At 43.9% G+C, this 27,780-nt stretch overlaps 2 protein-coding genes across 3 annotated transcripts; both read left to right on the forward strand.

Moving 5' to 3' along the window:
* Positions 1-904: 904 nt before the first annotated feature.
* LOC106607218 (non-receptor tyrosine-protein kinase TYK2) lies at positions 905-15,197 on the forward strand. The gene is made up of 24 exons (XM_045720483.1): positions 905-1,104; positions 1,669-1,877; positions 3,302-3,425; positions 6,147-6,279; positions 6,883-7,046; positions 7,248-7,632; positions 7,764-7,949; positions 8,228-8,385; positions 8,481-8,598; positions 8,733-8,916; positions 9,069-9,187; positions 9,429-9,596; positions 9,997-10,084; positions 10,346-10,473; positions 10,699-10,834; positions 11,786-11,937; positions 12,061-12,211; positions 12,342-12,433; positions 12,591-12,783; positions 13,012-13,130; positions 13,364-13,536; positions 13,655-13,772; positions 13,919-14,029; positions 14,124-15,197. The coding sequence occupies exons 2-24, from the start codon at positions 1,691-1,693 to the stop codon at positions 14,262-14,264; spliced, it is 3,528 nt and encodes a 1,175-aa protein (XP_045576439.1). The 5' UTR covers positions 905-1,104; positions 1,669-1,690; the 3' UTR covers positions 14,265-15,197.
* Positions 15,198-15,483: 286 nt separating this feature from the next.
* On the forward strand, positions 15,484-27,660 carry LOC106607219 (ribonucleoprotein PTB-binding 1). Of its 2 annotated transcripts, XM_014203946.2 has the most exons (15): positions 15,484-15,846; positions 17,483-17,549; positions 17,713-18,182; positions 19,822-20,013; positions 20,126-20,246; positions 20,855-20,955; positions 21,081-21,152; positions 21,465-21,543; positions 21,880-22,043; positions 22,204-22,285; positions 22,396-22,535; positions 24,498-24,569; positions 24,727-24,855; positions 25,487-25,546; positions 25,649-27,660. In XM_014203946.2, the coding sequence occupies exons 1-15, from the start codon at positions 15,532-15,534 to the stop codon at positions 25,781-25,783; spliced, it is 2,199 nt and encodes a 732-aa protein (XP_014059421.1). In that variant the 5' UTR covers positions 15,484-15,531; the 3' UTR covers positions 25,784-27,660. The 2 variants fall into 2 exon arrangements, with proteins under 2 accessions (XP_014059421.1, XP_014059422.1); XM_014203947.2 differs by lacking the exon at positions 21,081-21,152.
* The last annotated feature ends 120 nt before the right edge of the window (positions 27,661-27,780 follow it).

Raw genomic sequence — 27,780 nt, forward strand, 5'->3', positions numbered from 1 at the left:
AGAACAGACACTGGACAGATGAAGATTGGAAAAAGTGTTATGGACAGACAAATCTAAGTTTGAGATGTTCGGATCATCAAAAAATAAAAAAAAACATTTGTGAGATGCAGAAAAGATTCTGGAGAAGTGCTTGACGCCATCTGTCAAGCATGGTGGAGGCAATGTGATGGTCTGGGGCTACTTTGGTGGTGGTAAAGTGGGAGATTTGTACAGGTTAAAGGAATCTTGAAGAAGGAAGGCTATCACTTCATTTTGCAACGCCATGCCATACCCTGTGGATGGCGCTTTATTGGAGCCAATTTCCTCATACAACAGGACAATGACCCAAAGCACAGCTCCAAACTATGCAATAACTATTTAGGGAAGAAGCAGTCAGCTGGTATTTTGTCTATAAGGAGTGGCCAGCAGTCACCGGATCTCAACCCTATTGAGCTGTTGTGGGTACAGCTTGGCCATATGGTACTGTAGGAAGTGCCCATCAAGCCAATCCAATTTGTGGGAGATGCTTCAGGAAGCATGGGGTGAAATCTCTTCAGATTACCTCAACAAATTGACAACTAGAATGCCAAAGGTCTGCAAGGCGGTAATTGCTGCAAATGGAGGATTCTTTGATGAAAGCAGTTTGAACGACACAATTATTATTTCAATTAAAAATCATTATTTATAACTTTGTCAACGTCTTGACTTTATTTTCTATTCATTTTGCAACTCATTTCATGTATGTTTTCATGGAAAACAAAGAAATGCATAAGTGACCCCAAACTTTTGAACGGTAGTGTATTTCTTGAACTGCAATGTTGGTTAAGGGCTTGTAAGTAAGCATTTCACGATAAGGTCTACAACTGTTGTATTCGACGCATGTGATAAATACGACTTGATTTGAGCTATACCACAAGCGTACTGTAGTACAGCTGGTTCAAGGGGAGTGGCCAAAAGTGTCTTTCGGTGTTTTCGTCTTGTAGCTGACTTCTCTATCTATGCGCTTCACGGGAATGCGTAGGAGTAGGGGAAACACGCATTAGGAAATCAGTCATACGAGTAGTGGACTTCGGTTCAACCTGCATTGGATTTTCTAACTACACGTTTTAGGGACGCAACTAAATGGTAAGAAACCTGTAGTTTGACAAATGTGCAATACAATTTAGAAATACCCGGGTTAATTCCAGCATTGGCGGATAAAGCATACTATATCAGTATTATAGGAAGTGGGCTTTACAATTGTTTACAGTACACAGTAGGCTATATTCCACCATATCCGTGAGCAATCAGTTCGATGACGAAGTGATTAATGTAACAGTGAGATAGATTTGGAAAATGTGGAAACATTGGATAAATTATATCCGGATTTTCGTGTCATGTTATCGTTACATTTTCGTCTTTACTGATGTTCATGTGCAATACCCGGAAGGCCTTACTAGAAAATATTGGATCATATCGCGAGTTCTCAGAACATGGTAATAATGCTGAACAATTACATGGTAACAAATCTATTTGATCCAGATGTGCTTACTTGCTACAATAAGGCTTACATTGTATTTGAGTATAATTTTTGTTGTTGATATGAACAAAACCCATGTATAAAACGCATGTCCTTAATTGTTTTCTGGATTTGTTACCATGTAATTGATTACAGTGAAATACTTTTCTCTTACTTCCTCGCTGTGACAGGTGTAGTGACCCAGCCTGGTCCATGATGTCTCGAAGTGGCCGCTCCAAGAGTACCAGGACAGGGTCATCCACAGGCCAGTGTGAGCCTCCTCAGGGACCAGGCGTCCATGTCTATCTGTTTTGGACCAAGGGAGGGGAACGCTATCTGACCCACACAGAGGGTAAAGTGACAGCTGAGGAGCTTTCAATCTCTGCAGCACAGACTGTGGGTAAGAACATGTACCATTTATTGTTTTAATGAAACAGAAACAATATTTTGTGTGAATATTGAGAATGAATTTAGGGCTCTCAGGTTAGCTGTGTGGTGTTCTGTTTCCTCATGTTTGAGGACATTGGCAGCCTGGCACATAAGGGTGTGTTTGAGTTGATGACTCCAGGCATCTGGGTTTTACAGGGCATTCGGGAAAGTATTCAGACCCCGTCACTTTTTCAAAATGTTACGTTACAGCCTTATTCTAAAATCGATTAAATAGTTTATTTTCCTCAAATCTACACACATTACCCCATAATGATTAAGCAAAAACAGGTTTTTAGAAATGCTTGCAAATATGTAAATTTGATATTTCCGTAGTTTTTTTTATACAAGTATTTAGACCCTTTACTCAGTACTTTGTTGAAGCACCTTTGTCAGCAATTACAGCCTCGGGTGTTCTTGGGTATGACGCTACAAGCTTGGCACACCAGTATCAGGGGAGTTCCTCCCATTCTTCTCTGCAGATCCTCTCAAGCTCTGTCAGGTTGGATGGGGAGTGTCGCTGAACAGCTATTTTCAATCGGGACATTCAGAGACTTGTCCCGAAGCTACTCCTGCATTGTTTTGGCTGTGTGCTTAGAGTCGTTGTCCTGTTGGAAGGTGAACCTTCACCCCAGTCTGAGGTCCTGAGCGCTCTGGAGCAGGTTTTAATCAACAATGTATTTTGCTCCGTTCATCTTTCAATCGATCCTGACTAGTCTCCCAGTCCCTGCTGCTGAAGAACATCCCTACAGCATAATGCTGCCACCACCATGCTTCACCGTAGGGAGGGTGCCAGGTTTCCTCCAAACGTGATGCTTGGCATTCAGGCCCAAGAGTTCAATCTTGGTTTTATCAGACCAGAGGATCTTGTTTCTCATGGTCTGAGAGTCTTTAGGTGCCTTTTGGCAAATCCAAGCAGGATTTCATGTACAATTCCTTTGACCTCATGGCTTGGTTTTTGCTCTGACATGCACTGTCAACTGTGCGACCTTATATAGACAGGTGTGTTCCAAATCATGTCCAATCAATTGAATTTACCACAGGTGGACTCCAATCAAGTTGTATAAAACTTCTCAAAGATGATCAATGGAAACAGGATGCACCTGAGCTCAATTTCGAGTCTCATAGCAAAGGGTCTGAATTCTTATGTAAATAAGGTATTAGAGTTTTTTTGTTTTTACATTAGCAAAAATGTCTAAAAACCCATTTTCACTTTGTCATTATGGGGTTTTGTGTGTAGATTGTTGAGGACATTTTTTTTATTTAATCCACTTTAGAATAAGGCTGTACCGTAACAAAATGTGGAAAAAGTCAAGGTCTGTGTACTTTCTGAATGCACTGTATGTCATTGAAAGGGTGTATCCAAGGTGTGCGTAACCTATATATCTCTCCCCCTAGGTATCACTCCACTGTGCCATGTCCTGTTTTCCCTGTATGACCCTGAATCCCACTGCTGGTACAGTCCCAACCATTTTTTCAACCCAGAAGAGCAGACAAGCCTGACACTCCATTATCGCATGAGGTTAGTGTGTGTGTGTGTGTGTGTGTGTGTGTGTGTGTGTGTGTGTGTGTGTGTGTGTGTGTGTGTGTGTGTGTGTGTGTGTGTGTGTGTGTGTGTGTGTGTGTGTGTGTGTGTGTGTGTGTGTGTGTGTGTGTGTGTGTGTGTGTGTGTGTGTGTGTGTGTTTAAAAAAAGGCCATCCCGTCCCCTCCTTTCAACCTACATTTCCCTCACACTCCCTTCATTTTCCCTTGAGTCCCATTAGTTTGGCAGTTCAGCCTACCTTAGTTAGCTCTGCCGTTCCCAACCAATCAGAGCTCTTGGAAAGGCGCTACTGGACACTGCACCCACTGAGGTCAGAGTGTTATCTTTGTCCGAAGAAAGAAGACGCACATTTCTGAGGTCAATTTTTATTGTGGACAGCAACAAGAATACCTGAATGTGGTGCGTGCATCAAAATAACCACAATTCATTCGGAATAACACAAGTACTATTCCACCCAGATTTACTCCCAGTCTAGATTCATGTTATATGACCAGAAGTGTGTGAAGAGGAAAAGTAAATTAAAACCCTGAAAAAAGAAGCATCATCATTGTTCTTACCGGACATCCTGTGGAGGGTCAGAACCCAGAGAAGCATCAGCATTCTGTGATGGATGTAGTCTATCACAGTGCCATCCGTTTTGTCACCAAAGCCCCAGTATACTACCCACCACTGCGACCTGTATGCTCTCGTTGGCTGGCCCTCACTACATATCCGTTGCCAAACCCATTGGCTCCAGGTCATCTATAAGTCTTTGCTAGGTAAAGCCCTGCCTTATCTCAGCTCACTGGTCACCATAGCAACACCCACCCGTAGCACGCGCTCCAGCAGGTATATTTCACTGGTCACCCCCAAACCCAATTCCTCGTTTGGCCGCCTTTCCTTCCAGCTCTCTGCTGCCAATGATTGGAACAAAATGCAAAAATCTCAGAAGCTAAGGGCGTCTTATGTCTCCCTCTGTGGTGGCTAATTTCTGCATTACCAAATGAGGAGAGTTACAAACTTCACACACCAGTCAGAGTTATACTTAAAACTACATCTTTAATAATTAAGATGCTTTTGCAAAAGCACTTTAACTTTCAATGATGTGCTATCTCTAATGAACCATTGAAAAGTGTCAACACAAAAGTACAAAGATCTTTTATAGCCAAGATACACCCCTCTCAACGTACATGACAAACCACAGATACATAGAATGGGTCACAAGGTTAAGATTTGTATGAAAGATATCTATAAAACATAGCAGACAGCAACAACTGCTGTATCACCAGTGTTCATTGTATAGACCAGTATCTGGTCCTCCTACTCCAAACTGGAACTGTCTCTCCCTGGGACGGTATAGAACAGAACCATTAGCTCATGTTCTCTGGAATGCTCTTTTAGGCGTTATTACCCAAAGACATCGTAAATCTCCTCTTGTCAGTGCTATCTCATAGAGGCCCATCCTCAGTAGAACACACACACAATAGTTAACAGAATACTCTATTCTGTCAAATATTACAACCATTATAATACAACACAAGCATTATAACATAATCTTGCAATTTTCCATGACACCTCTTTAACTTTAAGCATCAGCTGTCAGAGCAGCTTACCGATCACTGTACCTGTACACAGCCCATCTGTAAATAGCACACCCGACTACCTCATCCCGATATTATTACCCTCTTGCTCTTTTGCGCCCCAGTATCTCTACTTGCACATCATCATCTGCACATCTATCACACCAGTATTAATGCTAAATTGTAATTATTTTCGCCTCTAGGGCCTATTTATTGCCTACCTCTCTACTCTTCTACATTTGCACACACTGTACATAGGTTTTTCTATTGTGTTATTGACTGTACGTTTGTTTGTGTAACTCTGTGTTGTTGTTTTTGTCGCACTGCTTTGCTTTATCTTGGCCAGGTCGCAGTTGTAAATGAGAACTTGTTCTCAACTGGCCTACCTGGTTAAATAAAAGAGAAATAAAATAAATAAATAAAAAAATTGTTCTGTATGGACATCCTGTGGAGGATCAGAACCCAGAGAAGCATCAGCATTGTTCTGTATGGACATCCTGTGGAGGATCAGAACCCAGAGAAGCATCATCATTGTTCTGTATGGACATCCTGTGGAGGATCAGAACCCAGAGAAGCATCATCATTGTTCTGTATGGACATCCTGTGGAGGGTCAGAACCCAGAGAAGCATCATCAATGTTCTGTATGGACATCCTGTGGAGGATCAGAACCCAGAGAAGCATCAGCATTGTTCTGTATGGACATCCTGTGGAGGATCAGAACCCAGAGAAGCATCAGCATTGTTCTGTATGGACATCCTGTGGAGGATCAGAACCCAGAGAAGCATTAGCATTGTTCTGTATGGACATCCTGTGGAGGATCAGAACCCAGAGAAGCATCATCATTGTTCTGTATGGACATCCTGTGGAGGGTCAGAACCCAGAGAAGCATTAGCATTGTTCTGTATGGACATCCTGTGGAGGATCAGAACCCAAATCCCAGTCAGCATAATTGTGCTAGCGGGTGAGGGCATTCACAGCCGACCGTTCAGAAGGGCGAGGGCATACCAGCCAACTGTTTTTATAGTGTGTGTGTGTGTGTGTGAGAGAGAGTTAGAATTGGTCTGTATGGGGAGACGATGCACTGTATGCTTTTATGTACAGGCATATTTATATAGGGAGTTTTCTCTTTCTGTTCCCAGGTTTTACTTTCGGAACTGGCATGGGTTGAGTGAGAAGGAGCCGTCAGTGGTGCGATATGCCCCACGGTCAGGGACAGAGCACGGGGGCTCACCTCTACTAGAAATGACCTCCCTGGAATACCTCTTCTGCCAGGTGAGTTTCAGAATGAGGCGTGTTTTATCCAAAATGTGTTTGTATTCATATATTCCTGTGGAAGTGTGCATTAACATAATATTCCTGTGTCACGCGGACATTTTCATATTGTGAAACAAGTCATTTTGGGTTTACTACCTTTTTATTTGGCCATTTTTATTGTTCCGAAATGTGGTGGGTACTCTCTTCGTTCGCTGGACTTTATCCTGCTAACTGTTCCAAATGTCCGAACTGAATTTGGTAAAAGGGCTTTTATGTACTCTGCCCCATCGTCTTGGAACGCCTTACAAAATACTGTTAAACTGGAAGAACTTGTCCTGATTGGTATTTTTAAATCACTGATGAATGATCTTGAGACTGATTCCCTGACCTGTCAATGTTTTTAATTTGCTGTTTTTGATTTTGTTATACTCTTGTTAATTCTATGGTTTTTACTAGATTACTTGTAGTTTTTCATGTTGTTTGTCTGTAATTTTTGTAATGACTTGGTGCTGCCTATCTTGGCCAGGACGCTCTTGGAAAAAAAGATTTTAAATCTCAATGAGCCTTTCCTGGTTAAATAAAGGTTAAATAAATAAAACATTTCCCTTTTGTTTCTCTTAGGCAAAGTTTGATTTTGTGAATGATGTCACGCCGATGGAGGATGCTCAAGGAAAGGAAGAGTTGAGTCGCTTTAAGAATGAGAGTCTGGGGATGGCTGTGCTGCACCTCTCTCATCAGGCCCTGTGCTCAGGCTGCACGCTACAGGAAGTGGCCAAGTCTGTCAGGTAAGCCATGAGTCAGAGGGGATGGGTGCATTGCTTTCGGAAGGGCTTTGACAAGGTTTCAGATATTACTATAGTCTGAGGCTGTGTTGAAAATGGCACCTTATTCACTATCAAAACTAGTGCATTATATAGGAAAACTAGTGCCTTTACAAACACAGTAATGTTTTGATTTACTTCCATATTCCCCTTGCCATACTGTAGCTTCCTGCGCTGCATTCCGAGATCCTTCTCCAAACACATAGCGAGGGACAACTTCCTGACCAAGATCCGTATCCGGCGTGTGTTTGCTGACTTTGTGAGGACCTTCCAGGAGCACACTGTGGACTTAGGACGCCTGGGCTCCCAGGAGGTCATGTATAAATACCTGTCTACTCTTGAGCACCTAGCCCCCCGCTTCGGTACAGAGACCTTCCTCATGGCCCACCTGGAGCTGAGGACGGACGGGGGCGACGGGAGCGGCTCCTACCTCAACACCAGCCACGCCCGCGGGGCCTCTGACCCTGAGAACTTTGACCCTCAGGTCATGCATGAGGTCATGGTGTCTGGTACCAAGGGGATTCAGTGGAGGAAGATCACAGTGCAGAAGGTATGTCCGTCTGTCTCATTGGATGTCTATCAAGCTTTTTGACTGCTAGTTAGAACTGTGAGTTGCCTTTGTGTGTTTCTCGTAGTATGCCTTCTGTGGGATGCTCTGTAAATTGTGTCTATCCATTCTAGGCCCAGGCCAACAGTTACTTTGGGAACGATTACTTAGGGAATCGGAAAAGTGTGAAGCAATCACCCCTCCAGCAAGAACCTAAATCCTCTGACACATGGACGTCTTTCTGCGACTTCCCGGAAATCTCCCACGTCACCATCACTGGAGCCAACGTCAGCATCATTAAACAGGACAACTTCTCTATGGTTCGAGCACCTGCCTCTCACCTGCTTTCTGTTGGACCCCAAACTTATCTTGACATACACACACGTAGCTCCATGTTTTGTGCAAATCCCCCATTGACAACAGTGCATGATTTATGCGAAAACCTAAGTCTAGTGTGCAGATCTCAAGATGGGTTTGTGTGTGTGAAGTTGCATCTTACTATATGATGTATGTCTGTATGGAAGCGGAGTATCTGACTGCGAAATGTGTGTAGGTGGTGTTTTCTGAGGATGATATGTTTATATGTGTGTGTGTGTAGGAGGTTCAAATGAATTCCAGCCTTGAGGCTCTGTCTTTCGTCTCCCTGCTGGATGGGTACTTCCGGCTTACTGCAGACGCACACCACTACCTGTGTCACGAGGTGGCTCCGCCCAGAGTAGTGCTCAGTGCCACCAATGGCCTCCATGGACCAATGAAGTGAGTAACCACACACACACACACACACACACACACACACACACACACACACACACTGTCCTGGCTCCCACTACAATTCTGACTGTCTTTTTCAGTGATGACTTTGTGCTGCAGAGACTGAGGAAGGAAGCCGTTGAAGAGGGAGCCTTTCTTGTGCGCTGGAGCGTCCTCGACTACCACCGCATCATATTAGCTGTTCTAAACAAGAGTCAGGTAAAAGTGCCTCCACACCAAGCCCTGAAGGACGAGGAACATGGAAAATGTACAGTCCAAAAACATAAAAAGCAATACAATGTCAGAAGTTATATTTTTGGATGCATGTGTGTGTCTTTGCTGGCTTCCTATAGGATGGACAAGCTGCAATCCACAAGCAGTTCAGGATCCTGCATCGTGGTTCAGTGTTTGCTCTGGAAGGCTGGGACCGGGAGTTCTCCACTGTCAAGGAGCTCACCGACAGCCTCAAGACTTTTGTGCTCAAGTCTGGCACGGACAATTTCACTGTGAAGAAATGCTGCCTACCCCGACCTGCAGGTTAGTTTGTGTGATGTGTTTTTTATAGATGTGCATTGGTGTTGTTCTGCCCCTAACATACAACAGAGATTGTACAGAGATGTTATTCTGTAAAGATGTGTTGTGTGTCCATGGTTTCCTATACTGTATTTAAATGAGCGTTTGTGCTGCAGAACTGTCCAACCTCTTGGTGATGAGGCAGGGTGTGGACCAGTGTGTTCAGCCTGACTCTGTGGCCCTCTGTCTGACTCAGCTGAAGTTCCATCAGATCAAAGACAAGGAGATCACCCAGGTGAGAGAGAGGGCATTCTTCTCTTCTATACATCTCTCTGTCAGCGCCCTCCTTTGTGTGTGTTTCACCTGGGTTATATTCAGTAGGGCACACCGTCGCGAAACACTTGGCAACGGTATCTCCCAGTTTCACTAAATTCCAATACATTTTTCCCTACTGAACACTGATGCTCTTCTCTATCTTTGTCCGGTTTGTACCCAGTACTTCTAAAATGGCTATGTCTGTTTGTCCCTGTGCTTAGGAGCAGCATCTGGGCCGTGGGACCAGGACCAACATCTACTCGGGCAGTCTGTTGGTGAGGGGCGGAGTGGAGGATGAGGAGGACAAGTGGAACAACAATCTTACTGATCGCAAAGAGATCCGAGTGGTTCTTAAGATCTTGGACCAGAGCCACAAGGACATAGCATTAGTGAGTTACCATTAATCTATCATTATCATTAATCTATCATTATCCTCTTACAGGAATTGATTGCGTGGTGAGTAACCTTACCTGAGACCTGAAGACTAGCTCGGTGTGATAATGCCTGGACTTTAGCTCGGTGTGATAATGCCTGGACTTTAGCTCAGTGTGATAATGCCTGGACTTTAGCTCGGTGTTATAATGCCTGGACTTTAGCTCGGTGTTATAATGCCTGGACTTTAGCTCGGTGTGATAATGCCTGGACTTTAGCTCTGGGCGATAACACCATCCCAGGTTCCAACACAGTTTGCCACAATCACACTACCGTTTTCACCAATTCAACTCTGTTGAATGTGAACCTTTGTTCACAATGTCATGATAATCCTTCCTCTTTCCTGTCCTCTCGTAGGCGTTCTTTGAAACAGCCAGTCTGATGAGCCAAGTATCTCACAGTCACCTGGTCTTTGTACATGGAGTGTCTGTCAAAGGATCTGAGAGTAAGTCACCATGGCACCTCACACTTCCTCTTTCAGCTGTGCAACTTCCTTCTTCAGCACTGACACTTCCCTCTCAGAAGGTTAATTGTATTGGTTGTTTGAATTACTAGGCAACAGGACTGGTGTACAGTACAACCACAAGCCTGACTCTCAGCCAAACCATAGCCTTTAAATTAGACTCAATACAATGAAGTGTCGGTCATCTCTAACAGTAAGTGGTGTGATCCTTGATAATAATCCTTGTCTTTGACCTGTCTGCAGACATCATGGTGGAGGAGTTTGTGGAGTTTGGGCCTCTGGATGTGTTCCTGCGAAGGGAAAGGGCTCTGGTCACTCCTCAGTGGAAATTTACTGTAGCAAAACAGCTGGCCAGTGCCCTGAGTTACCTTGTAAGTCAGCCTGATACCCTCACATCACAACAAACTAAGATTACTCCTCACTCATATGAAACAATAATCTTTTAGGATGTTGATCTCCTGTCTTCTGTAATAGCCCCTCCGTTTCAAACTCTAAACCCTTGTGTCCATAGTTAATGTATTGCCAACCCTCATCTCCCACTATTGAGTGTCCTGAATGTACTTTATGTTGTTACCTCTACCACCTGGTTACTGCAGGAGACTAAACAACTGGTACATGGTAACGTCTGTGCCAAAAACATTCTGGTGGCTCGCCGTGGTCTGGAGGAGGGCACCTTTCCCTTCGTCAAGCTGAGTGATCCAGGCATCGCCCTCAACGTGCTGTCCAGAGAAGGTTAGTTCCTACTTGACCAATAAAACAGTTAGTTCCTACCAGACCACTTCCATGTTGGGCAACACTCACTACATGATAAATAGAATCTCTCCACAGTGAGTTATTTTGTCAACCCTCAATTTCCGTCTCTGGTGATTTTGCTTGGTCTTTATTCTTTTAGATCAGATTGAGTCACAAGAAGTCCTGTGCAAACCACTTCCTGGTTGCTGTGAGGCCCACTTCCTGGTTGTCTTGCACTTGCCATCAAATTGACACTTAGCAGGAAGGCTTTAGAGGTTATTTAGTTTGTGTTGTGAGACCATGTGATTCATGAACCTAGCAGGTATATCTCACTGGTCACCCCCAAAGCCAATTCCTCCTTTGGTCGTCTTTCCTTCCAGTTCTCTGCTGTCAATGACTGGAACGAACTACAAAAATCTCTGAAACTGGAAACACTTATCTCCCTCACTAGCTTTTAAGCACCAGCTGTCAGAGCAGCTCACAGATCACTGCACCTGTACATAGCCCATCTGTAAACAGCCCATCTATTTACCTACCTCATCCCCATACTGTATTTATTTATTTATCTTGCTCCTTTGCACCCCAGTATCTCTACTTGCACATTCATCTTCTGCACATCTACCATTCCAATGTTTAATTGCTATATTGTAATTACTTTGCCACCATGCCTAATTATTGCCTTAACTTACCTCATTTGCACTCACTGTATATAGACTTTTTCTTTTGTTCTACTGCATTATTGACTGTATGTTTGTTTATTCCATGTGTAACTCTGTGTTGTTGTATGTGTCAAATTGCTATGCTTTATCTTGGCCAGGTCGCAGTTGCAAATGAGAACTTGTTCTCAACTAGCCTTCCTGGTTAAATAAAGGTGAAATAAAACATTTAAAAACTACTGAATGTAGTGGTATTATATAGCCTGGTCTGACTTAGACTGTCTATGCCCTACAGAGCGTGTCGAGCGAATCCCATGGATCGCCCCGGAGTGTGTGCCAAGCAGTGCCCCATTCGGCAGTGCTGCCGACCAGTGGAGCTTTGGAGCCACACTGCTGGAGATCTGCAACAATGGAGATTTGCCCATGAGTGGCAGCACGCTCACTGAGGTACCTACAGCCCTATCGTCACTGCCCTTCAATTCTCCTCTCTCTAATCATAACTCATTTATCTGCCATCCTCTTACCACGCCTGTGATTCATGCTGACCCCTGACCTCTCTCCTGCCAACAGAAAGAGCGTTTCTACGAGACGCGGAGTCGCCTCACCGAGCCCTCGTCGCAGGAACTGGCCAGCTTCATTAGCATGTGTTTGACCTACGAACCCCGGGAGAGGCCGTCCTTCCGCACTGTGCTTCGAGAGCTCACTGAACTACAGATCAAGAGTATGTCCCCTCCTTTTATTCTTTGGATCACAGTCTGTTTCTCTCCGTTTCCTCTTCTAGCATTTAGATTGACCACATTTTCGTGATTGATTAGTGTTGCTTTAATGTTGCTCTCCTGGTTTCTGATCAGATCCTGACATATCCCCCCTGGAGTCTCTCCCGGACGCTGACCCCAACGTTTTCCTCAAACGCTACTTGAAAAAGATCCGGGACTTAGGAGAGGTGAGTTAATTTCCCCGCAGGACAACAGGACTCTTATAAACCCCTCTGTGCTCTTCATCTTCTGTTGTACTTTGTGATTTACTAGCATTATGTAAAACATTATTCCCTGGCCTCCCTCTAACTGAGAGAATGCTTTGTGCTCTCTCTTTGTCTCCAGGGTCACTTTGGGAAGGTGATTCTCTATGTGTATGACCCAGCCAACGACGGGACAGGAGACTATGTAGCAGTGAAGGCCCTGAAGCATGAGGGAGGCAGCCATCTCCGTGAAGGCTGGATGAAGGAGATTGAGATCCTCAAGTCTCTTTACCACGGCAACATAGTCAAGTACAAGGGCTGCTGCTCTGAGCTGGGTGAGTGGCATGTGATCCACCCAAGCTCACCTGTCTGTCATCCACCTGCTGTATATGACTGTCTCATTTTCATACAATGCTTGTTTATTATATTTCTTGCTTGGCTCCTTCCTACATATGACATGTTCTTGTGTTGGGGTTTCCAGCATCTGTTCACATTTACATGTGTAGGGTAGCGTCTGTATGTATGAGTGACTGCTGTAAATGCCTGTTTCGTTGTCTCCACAGGAGGGCAGACGGTGCAGCTGATTATGGAGTTCCTACCGCTGGGCAGCCTCAGAGAGTACCTAGTCAAACACCGCCTGGGCGTGGCTCACAGCCTCCTCTTTGCACAGCAGATCTGCCAGGTGAGACAAGAGCACTGCATGGGGGGCTGGTAATATATAGATATAGGTAATGTAGATTCCTTCTAGGGTTCTGTAGCAGGTACATTGTTTGAAGATTTGCTATTCAATATTGGAATATTGTTTTATACAACAATAGATTAAAGTACTTTATTTTCTTCTCTAACCACTACTCTCTTTCACCTTGGTCTCCCTCATTTCTCCTCCTGCTCCTTCTGCTTTTTTTCCTTTTTAAGGGGATGGATTACCTGCACTCGAAGCGATACATCCACCGGGACTTGGCTGCCCGGAACGTACTGGTGGAGAATGAGCATCTGGTGAAGATCGGGGACTTTGGCCTTACCAAATACATCCCAGAGGGAGATGTTTACTACCGTGTGCGAGAGGATGGAGACAGTCCTGTGTTCTGGTGAGTCCTGGAGCCATTGAGCAATTACTTCCCTGCTGGGCTCTGGGCTGCTAATTTCGAGTCCAGATGTGTGCATTAAAAGGTGTCTTACGGTTTACCTTTGACTTTTATTTTACAGGTATGCAATTGAGTGTCTGAAGGAGAGCAAGTTTTCCTTTTCTTCAGACATTTGGTCCTTTGGCGTGACGCTCTATGAGGTCCTGACCCACGGTGACCATCGTCAGAGCCCTCCAGTGGTACGAAACGACACCCTCCGTCTAAATCCACATGATCCATTTAATCAAGGCCACCAACCCTTTACATAATACTGATGCAGTCAGCGTGTGGTTTGCTGAGTGTATTAGTTGTGACGTGTGCGTTTTGTATGTGTTTTTTTTTATAGAAGTTCACTCAGATGATGGGTAACGTGCACGGTCAGATGACAGTGATGGTGCTGATCAAGCTGCTGGAGAAACACAATAGGTTGCCCTGCCCCCGAGACTGTCCTAGCGAGGTAAAGCCTACAGCTAAACACTCTCACACAGTCTTCATTATTTCTGTAAGCCAGATGCACCTAGGGAAATGAACCTGTCTTTTGTTTTCAACAGGTCCACATGTTGATGCAGCATTGTTGGGACTTTGACCCCGCGAGAAGGCCATCTTTCAAATCCCTTATTGAGTCCATCGTAGCGATTCGCAAGACATACGAACGGCAACCCAATGTGCGGCTGGCCCAAATTAGCCAATGAGAACCTTACTTTTTCACAGGCCGGCTGGCCTTACTCCTGTATACCTCAGCACTTTGCTACATAAATCTACTCTAGATTCTACACCACACCCTGCACCACAGTGCCCTCTGTCTGTTCTGAAGGAGTAGACTGCTCTTTGTATTAATAAATAGGAACTCAGGTTTTTAGTAATTCTCATCCATTCATTCATATAGATGAGCCCTTAGTGATGGCACTTGTTTTATTTTGATGCGACAGATATTATTTTTTTTAGGTGTGAAATTCCCTGAATGACAGCTATAGTGCTGTCTCCGGAGGAGAACCTGGTCCATGTTCCGTGACTGATCCAATTAGGTTCTACATTTTAGCCAGAATTGGAGGATCCCATTCATATAAAATATTTACTATCCAGAACAGGAGAGGAGCTGTCGTTCCACATGATTTGTCACTCATAATGTTCACATGATTAATATAACACTTCAATTGAGGCATGTATATTACCAACAGTTTCTCTTTATTTCTGTATTGGTGTAAATATAAAACATTTACTGTTTTTATTGTATCATATCATGTTTTTCCCTATGTTTGTTTGTATTAAATGTTTGAGTGGGCGAATGTTGAAAATTAAGCATTTGTATCCCTTGACTGTGTTTTATAAATTTGACCAAAGCCCAAAAAATGCAGGTTGTGAATTGTTAGTTCATCATTTGTAACACTTTCACCGAATGTAAATGCCCAATTGTGTATTTCTTTTTTTTAAAAAGAGGCTTGAGTGCAAAGCAAAGGGAAGTCCACTTCTGTTTGTCAACTTGAGCAAACTGTCTACTCAGATGTGTTATGATAAATATGCTAAGGTCCAGTGTGCCTAGAGGCGAAAGCTAATTTGATTTTATGCCTAAATATTTTCCCAATTAGTTGAGCTTTTCCAAAATAAAATCAATTTTCCTCTGTCAATCAGGGACATGCACAGCTGAATGTAATGCAAACACCTTAACTTCTATTGAATAAGAAATGATATAGTGATTTTCTCCATATTTTCATACCGGTAATTCAATTCGATGTACTGGATCATGTGGGTTAGTTGAACTTGCAGTGGGCATCACTGGTTCTGATTCATGACAGTCAAGCTCCAGTACAACTACCCGCCCCGCTCATGACGTGACGTGGTATAAAAAAAAAATGCATCCTCTCGTCCAATTAGAAACCGAGTTGCGCCTATGTGTGTATTGTTTAAACTGCTTCAAATCTGACGGTGTTGTCAGTTTCAGAAAACGTTCAAGCAAAGGTGATGGCGGCCGCGGTGTCCGTTAGCGCAGCTGCCAGAGAAGAAAATCCAAACGCAGGGCCCAATTTCGCTAGCCGTCCACTTCACAAAAACTATGACCCCGCTGTCGAACACGAGAATTGGGTATCCAGGGATCCCGAAGTCGAGCCCAGTGATGGGGATGCACCATCGGACAACGAGTGTCAGCGAAGGGTCGAGGAAGAGTTGACGACGCTTAGCCCTGAAGAGATTGAGAGTCGCTTGGACAGAACTCGTCGAGAGTTTTACAATCGCCGGAAAATCATAATTAAAAACCTGCCATCCGATGTTAGCAATCAGGTAAGTTTCCTAAACTTTATTTTAGTTTTCACTAGCGTTAGAAAACTAACGCGGGTCAGTAATTTCATCAGATCAAGCCCAGGATACAACTCGTTAATCTAACGTTATATAAAAGATAAATAACTATACCCATGCCATGAAATTGACATCTAACTATATTGCCAGTTGTCAGTTCGCTGACTTTTGGTGATGTCTGTATTCTAGTTAGCTAGCTTATCTTAACGTTAGTTAGCATAGTTTCCTAGTAACTAACAATGATTTGCGAACTAATTGTCGTTACTAATTATGTCGCGAATAAACTTTTATTTAAGCTCTCAAAGTATCCGCTACGTGGGTAGGTGGTGTTTGGTGGTTATTCACGGCCTGACTGCGATTGCCCACTCCAACATCACGCGTGGTTGATGGACAAGTTGAAAGTGCAGAATTAAAATCCTCGTGCGGAAAGGCAATGCTAGTTGCTAACGTTAGCAAAACTGTTTGTTTTGTTTTGACCAGTAATTGTCAGGCTATGGATTGACATGCATCGTATGTGACTAGTTCGAAAGTCTGTCGTTAAATTATTTTTAGTTAATGTCCCTCATTGAAACAAACTTCATGGCCCTGGAACATTTTGTTAAAATAAAGTTGTTGGAATGTGCTTGACTCGTGGGGAACTGTGGCCTGTGCGCGTTTCATTGTTTGAGTGGGTTTATATTGGGAGTTCGAGATGGGAGCGTGAGTAGTAGTGACAAAGGGTTGAAGGTGTAGAGGCAACGTAGCCGCTTTCAGAAAATGCTAGACAGCATTGCGATTCGTTTGTGGAACAGGCAAAGCATTGTGGAACAACATTTCTCCTAGCACAGTGAATGGGAAACTGTTTTTCCACCATTGCCCAATAGCTGGGGATGGACTTTGCTTTTGTTTCATATTGGCAAAGACACCTGTTGTAAGCAAGCAATCATCCTAAATTGTTTTGAGCATTTAGGTACTACAGATGGTGTATACTCAAATATTGTTGTGGAAAGCACTTGCCAATGTCACACTGTCCCTAATTGGACATGCCTCGACCCTCCCCCTGGGCTGGTCAGTGAATAAAAGTAGACATGCAGCTGGAGCTACACCACAGATGGCTTTAGATTAGGGATGTTCACACATCACATTAGTTTGTCATGTTTTCAAGTGATTGTAGTGTTTAACACTTAGTTTTAAGCATAATTTATGCCTACAATACTACACCATTGTATGTTTAAAAGTAGACCTGTACCAATCTGGGAATATCACATGTATTTTTTTTTATTGTTCTGTGTTAAAGAATAACCCATTTAATGTATTATAAAGGTAATGGTATTCATTTAGGTTAAGTTAATAATACTGCAAAATCGTTGCTTCCATGCCCAAAAATATGATAGAACCAACAATCAAAACTAGATGGGGAGAATCTAAAATGGCATAGGGCCCCCATCTTTATGTTTGAGTCACGCAGATGGTGTAAGAACACTGCATACGCCCTGGCAAGATGTGTAGAATTGCAGGAAATTAGCTTCAAAACAGCAAAATTCTCAGGCCAAGGAGGGCTTTTAAAAATGTTGGCCGGAGAATGCTGTGGAAAACATAGGGGAAACACTGATTGTTGCTAACCACACTTTCTCCCTTTCAGGAGGTACATGAGCTGTTGCGCAACTATGACTTGAAGTACTGCTTTGTGGACAAATACAAGGGAACAGGTAGGTTAAAAAAAAAAGACTAAAATGTAAGACTAATTGGATGCAGCAGGCTCTCTGACAGAGCTAGACAAAGATTCCTCAATTCTCTTCCTATTTTGAGCAATGTAACCTTCCACATAGTTCTTCACAATGTCTTAGCTCATATTCTCTCTTCTCCCCTCAGCTTTCGTCACACTGCTCCATGGGGAGCAGGCACAATGTGCCATCAAAGAGTTCCACCAGCACATGCTGCGGGAGCGGGAGATCTCTGTGCAGCTGCAGCCCACCGACGCGCTGCTGTGCATCGCCAACCTGCCCCACGCTTTCTCCCAGCAGCAGTTTGAGGAGCTGGTGAGACCCTTCGGCAACCTGGAGCGCTGCTTCCTGGTCCACAGCGCCTCCACTGGCCACTCCAAGGGCTACGGCTTCGTGGAGTACATGAAGAAGGACTCTGCGGCTAGGGCTAAGTCTGAGCTGCTGGGGAAGCAGCTGGGCTCCAGGATGCTGTACGTCCACTGGACTGAGGTGGGCTCCCTCACCTACCCCCTGCTGCACTCCAGGTGTCTCTGTGTGGACCGTCTGCCCCCCAGCCTGCTGACTGCCCAGGACCTCAGCAATGCCCTGGCCGACACGCACGCACCCATCTTCTGCCAGGTCAGTCACACGCGAGAACGCGCACAGGAACTCCAACGCCCTTTCACACAAACTTGCACTGATATTTTCAGAGGATTCAACATGTGTATCTGGCTCTCATTGATAGTATATATCTAGTAGCTTTTCTCAGTTCAATTTGTATCTGAGTGGCTCCAGTATACTCTAGTAGCAAGCAGAACGTACCTGCTTGTACTTTTGGCACTTCTTTTTACTTTGTTAGTCATGAAAGCTGTTCCAACTGTTTCCCCCTAGGTTTTTTTTTTTAGCAGTGGTGGCAAAGTTAGCGTTGGCATGGCTAATGGCACGGTATTAGAGGCCCTCTTGGCCTCAAACACCATTTTGTTTTAAAGTTAATTTCTTGCAATTCTACACATTTTGCCATTGTGCAGAGAAAATTAGTAGTTTTAGAGCAAATTTCTTGCAATTATACACTTTGCCATTGCTTATACCTTTTTCCTATGCTCTCTGGGTGACTCAAACCTATAACAAAATCAATGGAGTGCCAATGCCGTGACATTTTCAGAATTTTAAATTGTCCCGGACTGTTTTTACTTTGTTAGTTCTTAAAGATCTTCTTTTATAAAAAAAAAATATATATATATAGATCTCCATGGTCTTGTCTACATACTTTATATCTGGTTTACACTGAACGTTTTACCATCCTGAAATATTTGTATTACTTTTTTTTATTGTATATTAATTACATTTTCAGTGCTGGCCACGATTTAAAAACGGCAGTGGACTGCCACTATGTGCATGTAGGGGAAACACTGCTTTTGTTTATACTGAGCAAGTGTGTTTGACACAACTGTTTGAGGTGGCTGTGTTATCATGTAACATGGGGCATCTGTAGTGATGACAGGGTCTTGGGCAGTTCACATAAAGGTGGCTGTAGATGGGAGTATTTTTGTATGAATCTGGCTTTCGAGCCCTCACCTTTGACCTGCTTTTCCTGTGGCCACTCTGTTTCTATAGCAATGAGCATTGCTGGTTTCTATGGTGATGACCACCTGACTCCCAGGTGGTGTCAGTCAGCAGGCCTCTGGCCCTACAGGCCTTTCTGGAATGAGACAGCAGTGTCCTTTTGGCACCACAAGCACACATACACACAGTCATTCATATACCTATAGGGCACAGTAGTTCGAGGTCTGGCTGAACACTGTTGCGTAATAGTGTGAGTGAGGCAATTTAACTATTGGACAGGTTAAAACTCAGGAATATGAAGCTCTTCCTTTTTTTCTTAGCTCACTTGGTCTTGATACATTGTTTATTGCCTCTTTTTGTAGAACGACAAACGGGAGAGAATTGATTGGTAATTGCTTTTAAACATTGAGACTCCAGTAGTAGCGGTTTGCCATGGAGAGAAGATTTGGGAACATGAAGTCCCAAGTATTTTCTCTACTTTATATTACAGAATGCCACTGGGCATGATTCAGTTTTATCCCACCTACTGTCTCTACCATCGCATCAAATACGCCTTTCTACTAATTGCTGTAAGGAAATCAGTGTGGATGTTTTTTTTTTTTAACAATGCCAAGATGTTTAATATTACTGAATTCTGTGTAAACCTATTTAAATGGCAAACGTAGTCATTAGTTTTGGACGGAATGCATAATTAACTTCATTTTCCTTTATTCAGTTGGCTCAGGGCCAGGATGACAGTTTCCGGCGGTTTGCCATGTTGGAGTTCTCCTCGGCGGAGATGGCTGAGCAGGTGCAGAGAGAGGCTGACGGCAGGGCGCTAGGCGGGACCCACATCCGGGTCTCCTTCTGTGCCCCTGGACCCCCGGGAAGGAGCATGCTGGCTGCCCTCATCGCTGCCCAGACCATGGTAAAGACCTCTTGGTTGCCACACCAGACCATATGTTTGAACTATTGCTCCCTTATGTTACTGTGGTAAAACAACTGTTCTGAATGGCTCTCCTCCCCTTCCCCCTCCGCAGGCCCTGAACCGAGGGAAAGGTCTCCTCCCTGAGCCCACAGCCATGCAGATCCTCACAGGCCTCAGTAACCCTGCCACCCTCAAGATGCTGCTCAACCCCCTCACCCAGGGCAGGAAACAAGGTGAGTAAGATCATGCCATTTTCTAAAGGAAGTCAATGTAGGGGTCTCTTACCCTGGTGTGGGGGTAAGCTTTAAAGCAGGAGTGTCAAACTCATTCCATGGTGGGCCTAGTTTCTGCTGTTTTTTCCTTTCAATTAAGACCTAGACAACCAGGTGAGGGGAGCTCTTTACTAATTAGTGACCTTAATTCATCAATCAAGTACAAAGGAGGAGCCAAAACCCGTAGAAATTCCGTGGAATCAGTTTGACACGTGCTTTTAAGCTACAACAGTTAACTTTTTTGGCGACCTGACCAAATTCACATAGAAATGTGAGTTATAGCTCTGTCATTCTCATTGTAAGCAAGTCTAAGAAGTGGTCGATATTTTCTATGTGCGCAATTTCTATGCTCCTCATTAAGGTTTTTGTTTTTGAGTCTTACTTTTGGTTTTGTATACCAGCTGAAAATATATTTCACATCGGTTTAGATCACACAATGATTCTCTACACTTGCTTGTTTTGTCACGAACTGAAATTAGGCAAACTATTAGAATTTTAGCAACAAGGATGCATATTGCGTGGCGAATGAATAGGTTGTCAGGTCTTAAGGTCAAATGGTTTCTCTGCAGGTCTCCTTGGTGCTGCTCCCACCATGCCGCTGCTGGCTAACCCCGCCCTCTCTGCTGCTCTGCTCCAGCTCCTCCTCCAGAACCAGGCCCAAGTTCAACAGGTACCCTGCATACCATGCCCTGCATACTCACCACCTCTCTCTCCTCCAGCTCCTCTCCCCTCTTGTTGGTTCATTAGTCTCTCTCATCCACACTTCTCCTACTTTATTCTCTCCTCTACTATCAGCAAGCCTTTTTGGGGAATCATCTTCTCTGGGCTCAGGTGCTGCACAATAAAGAGAATCGACTACTTCCCTGTGTGAGTGATCACTGAGTGTGTGTGTAGATGTGCGTGTGGTAGATATAGGTTTGTCGCGAAGGGACTGCTCCCTAAACCAAAGCTGGTAAATGCTCTCCCTTGGGGAAAGCGTTTCTTTCTGCTGCTGCCTTTTTGAGGTGCTTTTCTAGTAATATTAATGTGCAACTGGTTTGGTTTTGAAGTGTTTTACTGTGAATTCTGAGTGACATTCTGAAATGTGACATTTTTGGTTCAGTAAATATCTGGTATGTAGACTATTTTAGCATCTTGTGGGTCACTGAGGCGTGTGTGTGTAACTCATGTCTCCTACAGGCAGGACTGATGGGGGACAACCTTCTGGCTGCTATGCCTCTCCAGCAGGGAGTCCATCTGCTGGGAGACCTGCCTCAAGGTTTGGCCTTCCATTCATCTCAATTCAGAATTCTTTATTGGCATGACTAAAGTCTATTTGTATTGCCAAAACAACTCATTAGTAGCCGTTTCTCTAGTTTGGCTTATTTATCATATACAGCAACGCTCTACATTGATGCTGAGCATATGCATGCTATGCTAGCCCTGCTGCTCTGCTAGTGATCCCATTGCAGGTTCTTTACACATGTAGTGGATTTTGGCAGTACTTATTATCTAGGTCATTTAGTGTTGTATTGATTTTCAGTGTAATCTCAGGGCTCTCTACAGTGTAGTGATGGGGTGTTATAGTAATAAGGTGTTTGTCTCGTGTCCCCAGGCGGTGTGGTTCCATCCCTGGGCCTCCAGTCAGACCCTATGGGTCACCCCCTGGGCAGAGAGTCTCCTACCAGCTTCTCCCAGAACACCTCCCCCACTCTCCAGGGCATGTCCATCTCCCACCTGGGTGGAGTGATGGGGGCAGAGGGGCTTACAGCACCTGGGGTATGATGATGATTAAAATGCTCTGTATACTTTTCTAATATTGTCCCTACTAGCAGGGATGCTCAAGTCATTGTGCCTCATTACATAACATCAAGTCCCCTGATTTTTATTTTTTTATTTTTTATATATATATATTTTTTATATATATCTTCTCCAATAGGTGTCCATACTAGGACATCCTCCCAACGATGTGAATCTTCCCCAGAACCCCTTCAATGTCCACAGCCTGTTCCCATCCTCCGGTGAGCTGCCCTTCCTACTGTCTGCAGCCTGTGAAGTTTGGCTCTGATTCCTTCCCAATACTGACCTGTAGGGTTTTTCACCTTTTCCATTCCTGCCGTCCTTCACTCAGGCGCCAACTGCAGGCCCCACCCTTACAGGAAGAGACCAGCGCTAGGCAACTCATCCAACCAGCGCACACAGAACATCCACTCTAACTACAGGCTGCGCTACCAGGAGTCCTACACCCCAGACTACTCCCCAATACAGCAGGTAGGTTCCCCTTATCCTCTAACCTTCACTGTAAACTGGAAACACTTATCTCCCTCACTAGCTTTAAGCACCAGCTGTCAGAGCAGCTCACAGATCACTGCACCTGTACATAGCCCATCTATAATTTAGCCCAAACTACTACCTCTTCCCCTACTGTATTTATTTATTTTATTTATTTTGCTCCTTTGCACCATATTATTTATATTTTATCTTTGAACTTTCTTCAAACTACAAATCTACCATTCCAGTGTTTTTCTTGCTATACTTTATTTACTTTGCCACCATGGCATTTTTTTGCCTTTACCTCCCTTATCTCACATCATTTGCTCACATTGTATATAGTCTTATTTTTTTTTCTTCTACTGCATCATTGATTGTATGTTGTTTTACTCCATGTGTAACTCTGTGTTTTTGTATGTTGTCGAACTGCTTTGCTTTATCTTGGCCAGGTCGCAATTGTAAATGAGAACTTGTTCTCAACTTGTCTACCTGGTTAAATAAAGGTGAAATAAAAAATAACTTTCACTGTCCAGCCCTAGTGCCTGGCCTGGCTGATCTGATGTGTTGTGATAGAATGCTTAGTCATTGATGTCTTTTTGATATGAGGACACTGCTGTCTTGGTTAAGGTCATTGTGGCCACAGGTGGGTTTTTTACCTCCCTGGCTGCCCAGTGGTCATTGCATGGACTTTTTTCTAGTGTGACGGAACACAGTGGGCCTGCTTATCAGCACCACTTCCTGTCTGGCTACCCTGTCTTCACAATGGTTTGAACCTAGGGTCCTCTGCCTCGCAAACACGGGACTGCCCGCTTGACAACGTACTAGCCAGATGCGCCACCAAAAAGCTTGCAGCTGTGGACTATGAGTATGGTACAATCTTAATAACTTCTTAGGGATAGGGGGCAGTATTTTCACGTCCGGATGAAAAGCGTGCCCAAAGTAAACTGCCTGTAACTCAGGCCCAGAAGCTAGGATATGCATATAATTGGTAGATTTGGATAGAGAACACTAAAGTTTCTAAAACTGTTAAAAATCATGTCTGAGTATAACAGAACTGATTTGGCAGGCGAAACCCCGAGGACAAACCATCCAGGGGAAAAAAAATTGAGGTCATAGTATTTCCCATTGGCTTTCTATTGAAAGCTCTATTTAATAGGAACCTGGTTGCAGTTTATGGCTTCCACTAGATGTCAACAGTCTTTAGAAATTGTTTGATGTTTTTCTTTTGAGAAATGCAGAAGTACAGCTGTTCTTTAAGTGTCACTTCAGATGGATTCTACTGTTTGGTGGGTGTGAACTGGAAGGCGCTTCACGTTGTTTTTATCCGGTATTGAAAACAGTTTATCCCGTCTTAAATTTTATCGATGTATTTACGTTTTAGGATACCTGAGGTTGGATTAGGAACGTTGTTTGAGATGTTTGGACCAAGTTTACAGGTAACTTATTAGATACTTTGTAGTCATGTTGGAACTGGTGTATTTCTGAATCAAACGCGCCAAATAGATGGACATTTTGGAGATATAAAGGAGGACATTATCGAACAAAAAGACCATTAGTGATGTTTCTGGGACATTTTGGAGTGCCAACAGAAGATCTTCAAAGGTAAGGCATTTATTATATCGTTATTTCTGACTTTTGTGTCGCCACCTGCCTGTTTGAAAATTATTTTCATGTGTTTGTATGCGGGGCGCTGTCCTCAGATAATCACATGGTCTGCTTTTGCCGTAAAGCCTTTTTGAAATCTGACACTGTGGCTGGATTAACAAGAAGTTACGCTTTATTTTGATTTATTACACTTATATTTTCGTGATTCTTGAATATAGATTTTTCTGTAGTTTGAATTTGGCGCTCTGCAATTTCACTGGATGTTGTCAAATTGATCCCGCTAACGGGATCACTAACAGGTTTTAACTTGGTTACATGAGCAGCAGGTTTAATGGCGTCTGGCTCCTCTCTCCCCAGGACCCTCTGGCCCATCTGTATGAACAGCAGGAGGCTCTGGACACTAGAGCTCTGGCAGGGTTCGGACAGCAGGTAAGAGACCCTACCATCGCCACTATTCACATCCAGCCTTCAAACTGTGGCATCTCTTGCCTTTTCAATTTCCACTCCCCTTTGTAGTCTTGTCTTTTTATATATACATGTGTAACTGTACATGCAGCACAGAATAACATGATGAATGTCTCTGTAGCGGTTTGGTCACCCCGGCTACAGTGAGCAGGCCTCCCACTATAGTTACCCCCCCAGCCCTCCCTCGTCTTCCTACTACAGCTCGGTGGCACCCGGCCCCGGCAGCCTCCCCTCCAGCCATCTCAACAAGGTAGGCCCACACTGACACCCACCCCCACTGCTGCTTAGACTTTTCCTCTGCCTCTTCCCAATGTAATCAACAGATCTAATGAGGATTGGGTGTCTGATCAAAATATAAAGGCTGACCTCTGTTATTTAGACTTAGTGGAGATGCCTTGACATCTGTTGGCTAGCCTTGTCCCCAACATGGGTGCTATCTAAATTATGAAACAGTTGGGCTGAAAATGTTACGGGAAATTATTGGCTTAATCTGCGTGTCCTTGGTCCACTCAGACGAATGCGGACAACACGTTATCCGATATGCTTGAAGCCGCACATTGTTGCATAACCACAGTAGCCATGCTGGCAGAACGATGACAAACAAAATGGCGGAGGAGTGTCCTACAGAGATTTTGTAGCAGAATCCTGTGAAGTCACATGCGGATGTTTGATATCGCATCTTTCTGTTTGAGTGGACTGTGTCAAAGTTGAAGGGATAGATCGGGCTTTACTGTGCCTGTTTGTTCCTCTTAGTTTTGCGCTGACGAAGACCCAAGCCGCTCGTCTTTACTGGAAATCAAAACGTACATATTGTTCCTTTTCAGATGAGACCAATGCATTGTGGTTCTGTTTTGATCACTGAACACTGTTTGTCTGTTCAGGCTGTGGGCATGCCTCCTGTGAGCCACTCTAACATGTACCCATCTGGTCTGGGGATGAAGGTCAGTGTGCCTCTTTGTCATTGTCGGTTGGTCTGCCATTTCCTGTTCTGTCCCCATTTTTCACCATGGCGTTTACAGTGGTTATGTCTCTGCCCCCTCTAGACTCCCATTGGTGGTCACAAGCGTCTGATCCCGTCTCCAGAGCCCAGCCCAGAAGGGGGCTACGTGGGACAACACTCCCAGGGCCTGGGGGGCCACTATGCTGACTCCTACCTGAAACGCAAGCGTATCTTCTAATGTAAACCAATCAAAGCTTGTTGTACAAGTTGTCAATTAACAGCCAGGATGTGGCTCATGGCTCCATTTCCCCCCCGGAGCTCCTCCAATCAGCTTTTAGGTTTGGGCTTGGCGGTCCAGTGGTCTCTCACTTGTGTTCCTGCCAGTGACCCCCTGGAGGGCGCTGGGGTTGCAGCCTGTCGCTAATCGGGACATAACAATGTGTGCCAGTGTATGGGAGTTTTGATGTTTTTTTTGTAAATATATGATTTCAGTGTGCTTGTAAATGAAGTTTTATCCTTTTGATTTTTTTTTATGTCTTTTTTTTCTATCAGGAAATCCCTTTGTTTACAAACTGGGAGTTACCTTGTACTATAAGAAAATAATTGTAAAATCTGATTTCAGGTCTTTTTTTCCTCTGCGTATTCCCTTCATTGGTTGGCTGAGCACTTATTTTAATTTTTATATTTTGTATTAGTTTTTTTCTTCCTGTTGTGATGGTGTCAACAGGTTTCTATTTTAAAAAGTTTTGCCTCCCAATATTTTTGTATATACTTTGTTTGATGGGATTTTTTTTTCACTCCTTCCTCTTACAGGGATTATGTAGTGACTGTCTGGACAGGATTCAGGCCTTTACTTGGATTCACGTAGTGTGTAGCAGTACTCTCTTTCTGTCTTTTGTCCTTTGGATAAATTGTCCCCTTACCAAAAAACTAGTCTGGAATATGCTGTTTTCAACCCTTTACTCTTCCACCTCTCCATCTCATTTGGGTGCCCGTTCTCTGCACTGAATGTTTAGTGTTGCACTTGGAGGGCACGGGTGGGTCACAATTCTCCAGGTTTGTTGAATTTCTACTGTTCTCACTACTTTTTTTTTCTTCTCCCCACCCCCCCACTCTGTTCTCTGCAGAATCTTGTATATTCTGTGTTGACGTGAGCTCTTTGTCGGCTGAGTATTTGCATCTCAACCACCATGGCACCTGATTTGCTCTCGTTCGTTCGGAGGGGATGGTAGCTGTGCCTTATCCAGACTTTAATATCTACAGATTATAACAGTAAGCAGGGACACCTGTGGCCTCTGTCCACCCAGAGCCTAAACATGAATTAACTGTACTATCATTTATTAATGAGCCATGGCTAGGTTGGCTCCCCCATGGCTGGCTGTCCCTCCCCTGTAGACCATCAGGGGGGGCTGTTTATCCTCAGGCTAAACTGATATTAAATCAAGCTTGACAGTTTCACACTGATGGTTGACAAACTGAAACAGGTTGTAGAATTTCCATCCAGTTTTCCAGTCCAGGAGAAGTTGACTTCCTATCTAAAGTGTTACTATGATGGGAGTGTCCAGTGACTCTTAACAAGTGTTTACTTGGTCTGCCTCGGAAGGTTTGCATGGAAATTAAGCTTATGATTGGTCCAGTGATTTGAGTTCTTAGTCTGTGAAGAATAATCTAGTTGACATTTTGATTGTGATCACCATTACCTCTTGACTTCTGATGGGAACTGCAATTACACTTGAGCCTTAACAGTTGTTTTTTTTTCCCCCCCTGTCATCTCATCTTCCCCTCTGTGGGCTTTTTGACTACATCCCTTTGTTTTTTGCTGTGTACATACTTTAAAGCTTGATCATTTCCTCGGAGTCCTAAACTCTTGTTTTCTCAATCATATCTTTGGCCTCTGGTCTGTTTTAAGATTGAAACTGCTGCTCAATATTTTGTGTTTTAGTGACCATTACCAAGTGCAGCCACCTGTCTGATGGTAGATTTTCCCCATGTTCTGTATAGACCAACAGGTGCTGCTCTATGAAATGAATTAAGATTGCTTTTGTTTTTCCTCATACATGCTATCTGTACTGCCATATGTGTCTGTTTTGGAGCAAGTAAATGTTATTTAATTAATCTTTTTGTGGTCAGTTCATTTACATGGTCAGTACGCTGGCTGTGTTCGACAACGCTTGTGTTACGTTTTCATGATCAGTTAACTCAGGAAAACACTGACTTGCAAAGTTTGGTTGACAG

Source organism: Salmo salar, chromosome ssa06, assembly GCF_905237065.1.
Source record: "Salmo salar chromosome ssa06, Ssal_v3.1, whole genome shotgun sequence".
In the NCBI taxonomy this organism is placed as follows: Eukaryota; Metazoa; Chordata; class Actinopteri; order Salmoniformes; family Salmonidae; genus Salmo; species Salmo salar.

Excerpts from the sequence above, each read along its gene's own strand:
- LOC106607218 (XM_045720483.1), top strand. The coding sequence starts at position 1,691 with ATGATGTCTCGAAGTGGCCGCTCCAAGAGTACCAGGACAGGGTCATCC. Across the intron at positions 12,212-12,341 it reads CACTGAACTACAGATCAAGA|ATCCTGACATATCCCCCCTG; the intron begins GTATGTCCCCTC and ends GTTTCTGATCAG. Across the intron at positions 13,537-13,654 it reads GGAGACAGTCCTGTGTTCTG|GTATGCAATTGAGTGTCTGA; the intron begins GTGAGTCCTGGA and ends TTTATTTTACAG.
- LOC106607219 (XM_014203946.2), top strand. The coding sequence starts at position 15,532 with ATGGCGGCCGCGGTGTCCGTTAGCGCAGCTGCCAGAGAAGAAAATCCA. Across the intron at positions 20,014-20,125 it reads TCATCGCTGCCCAGACCATG|GCCCTGAACCGAGGGAAAGG; the intron begins GTAAAGACCTCT and ends CCCCCTCCGCAG. Across the intron at positions 25,547-25,648 it reads CATCTGGTCTGGGGATGAAG|ACTCCCATTGGTGGTCACAA; the intron begins GTCAGTGTGCCT and ends TGCCCCCTCTAG.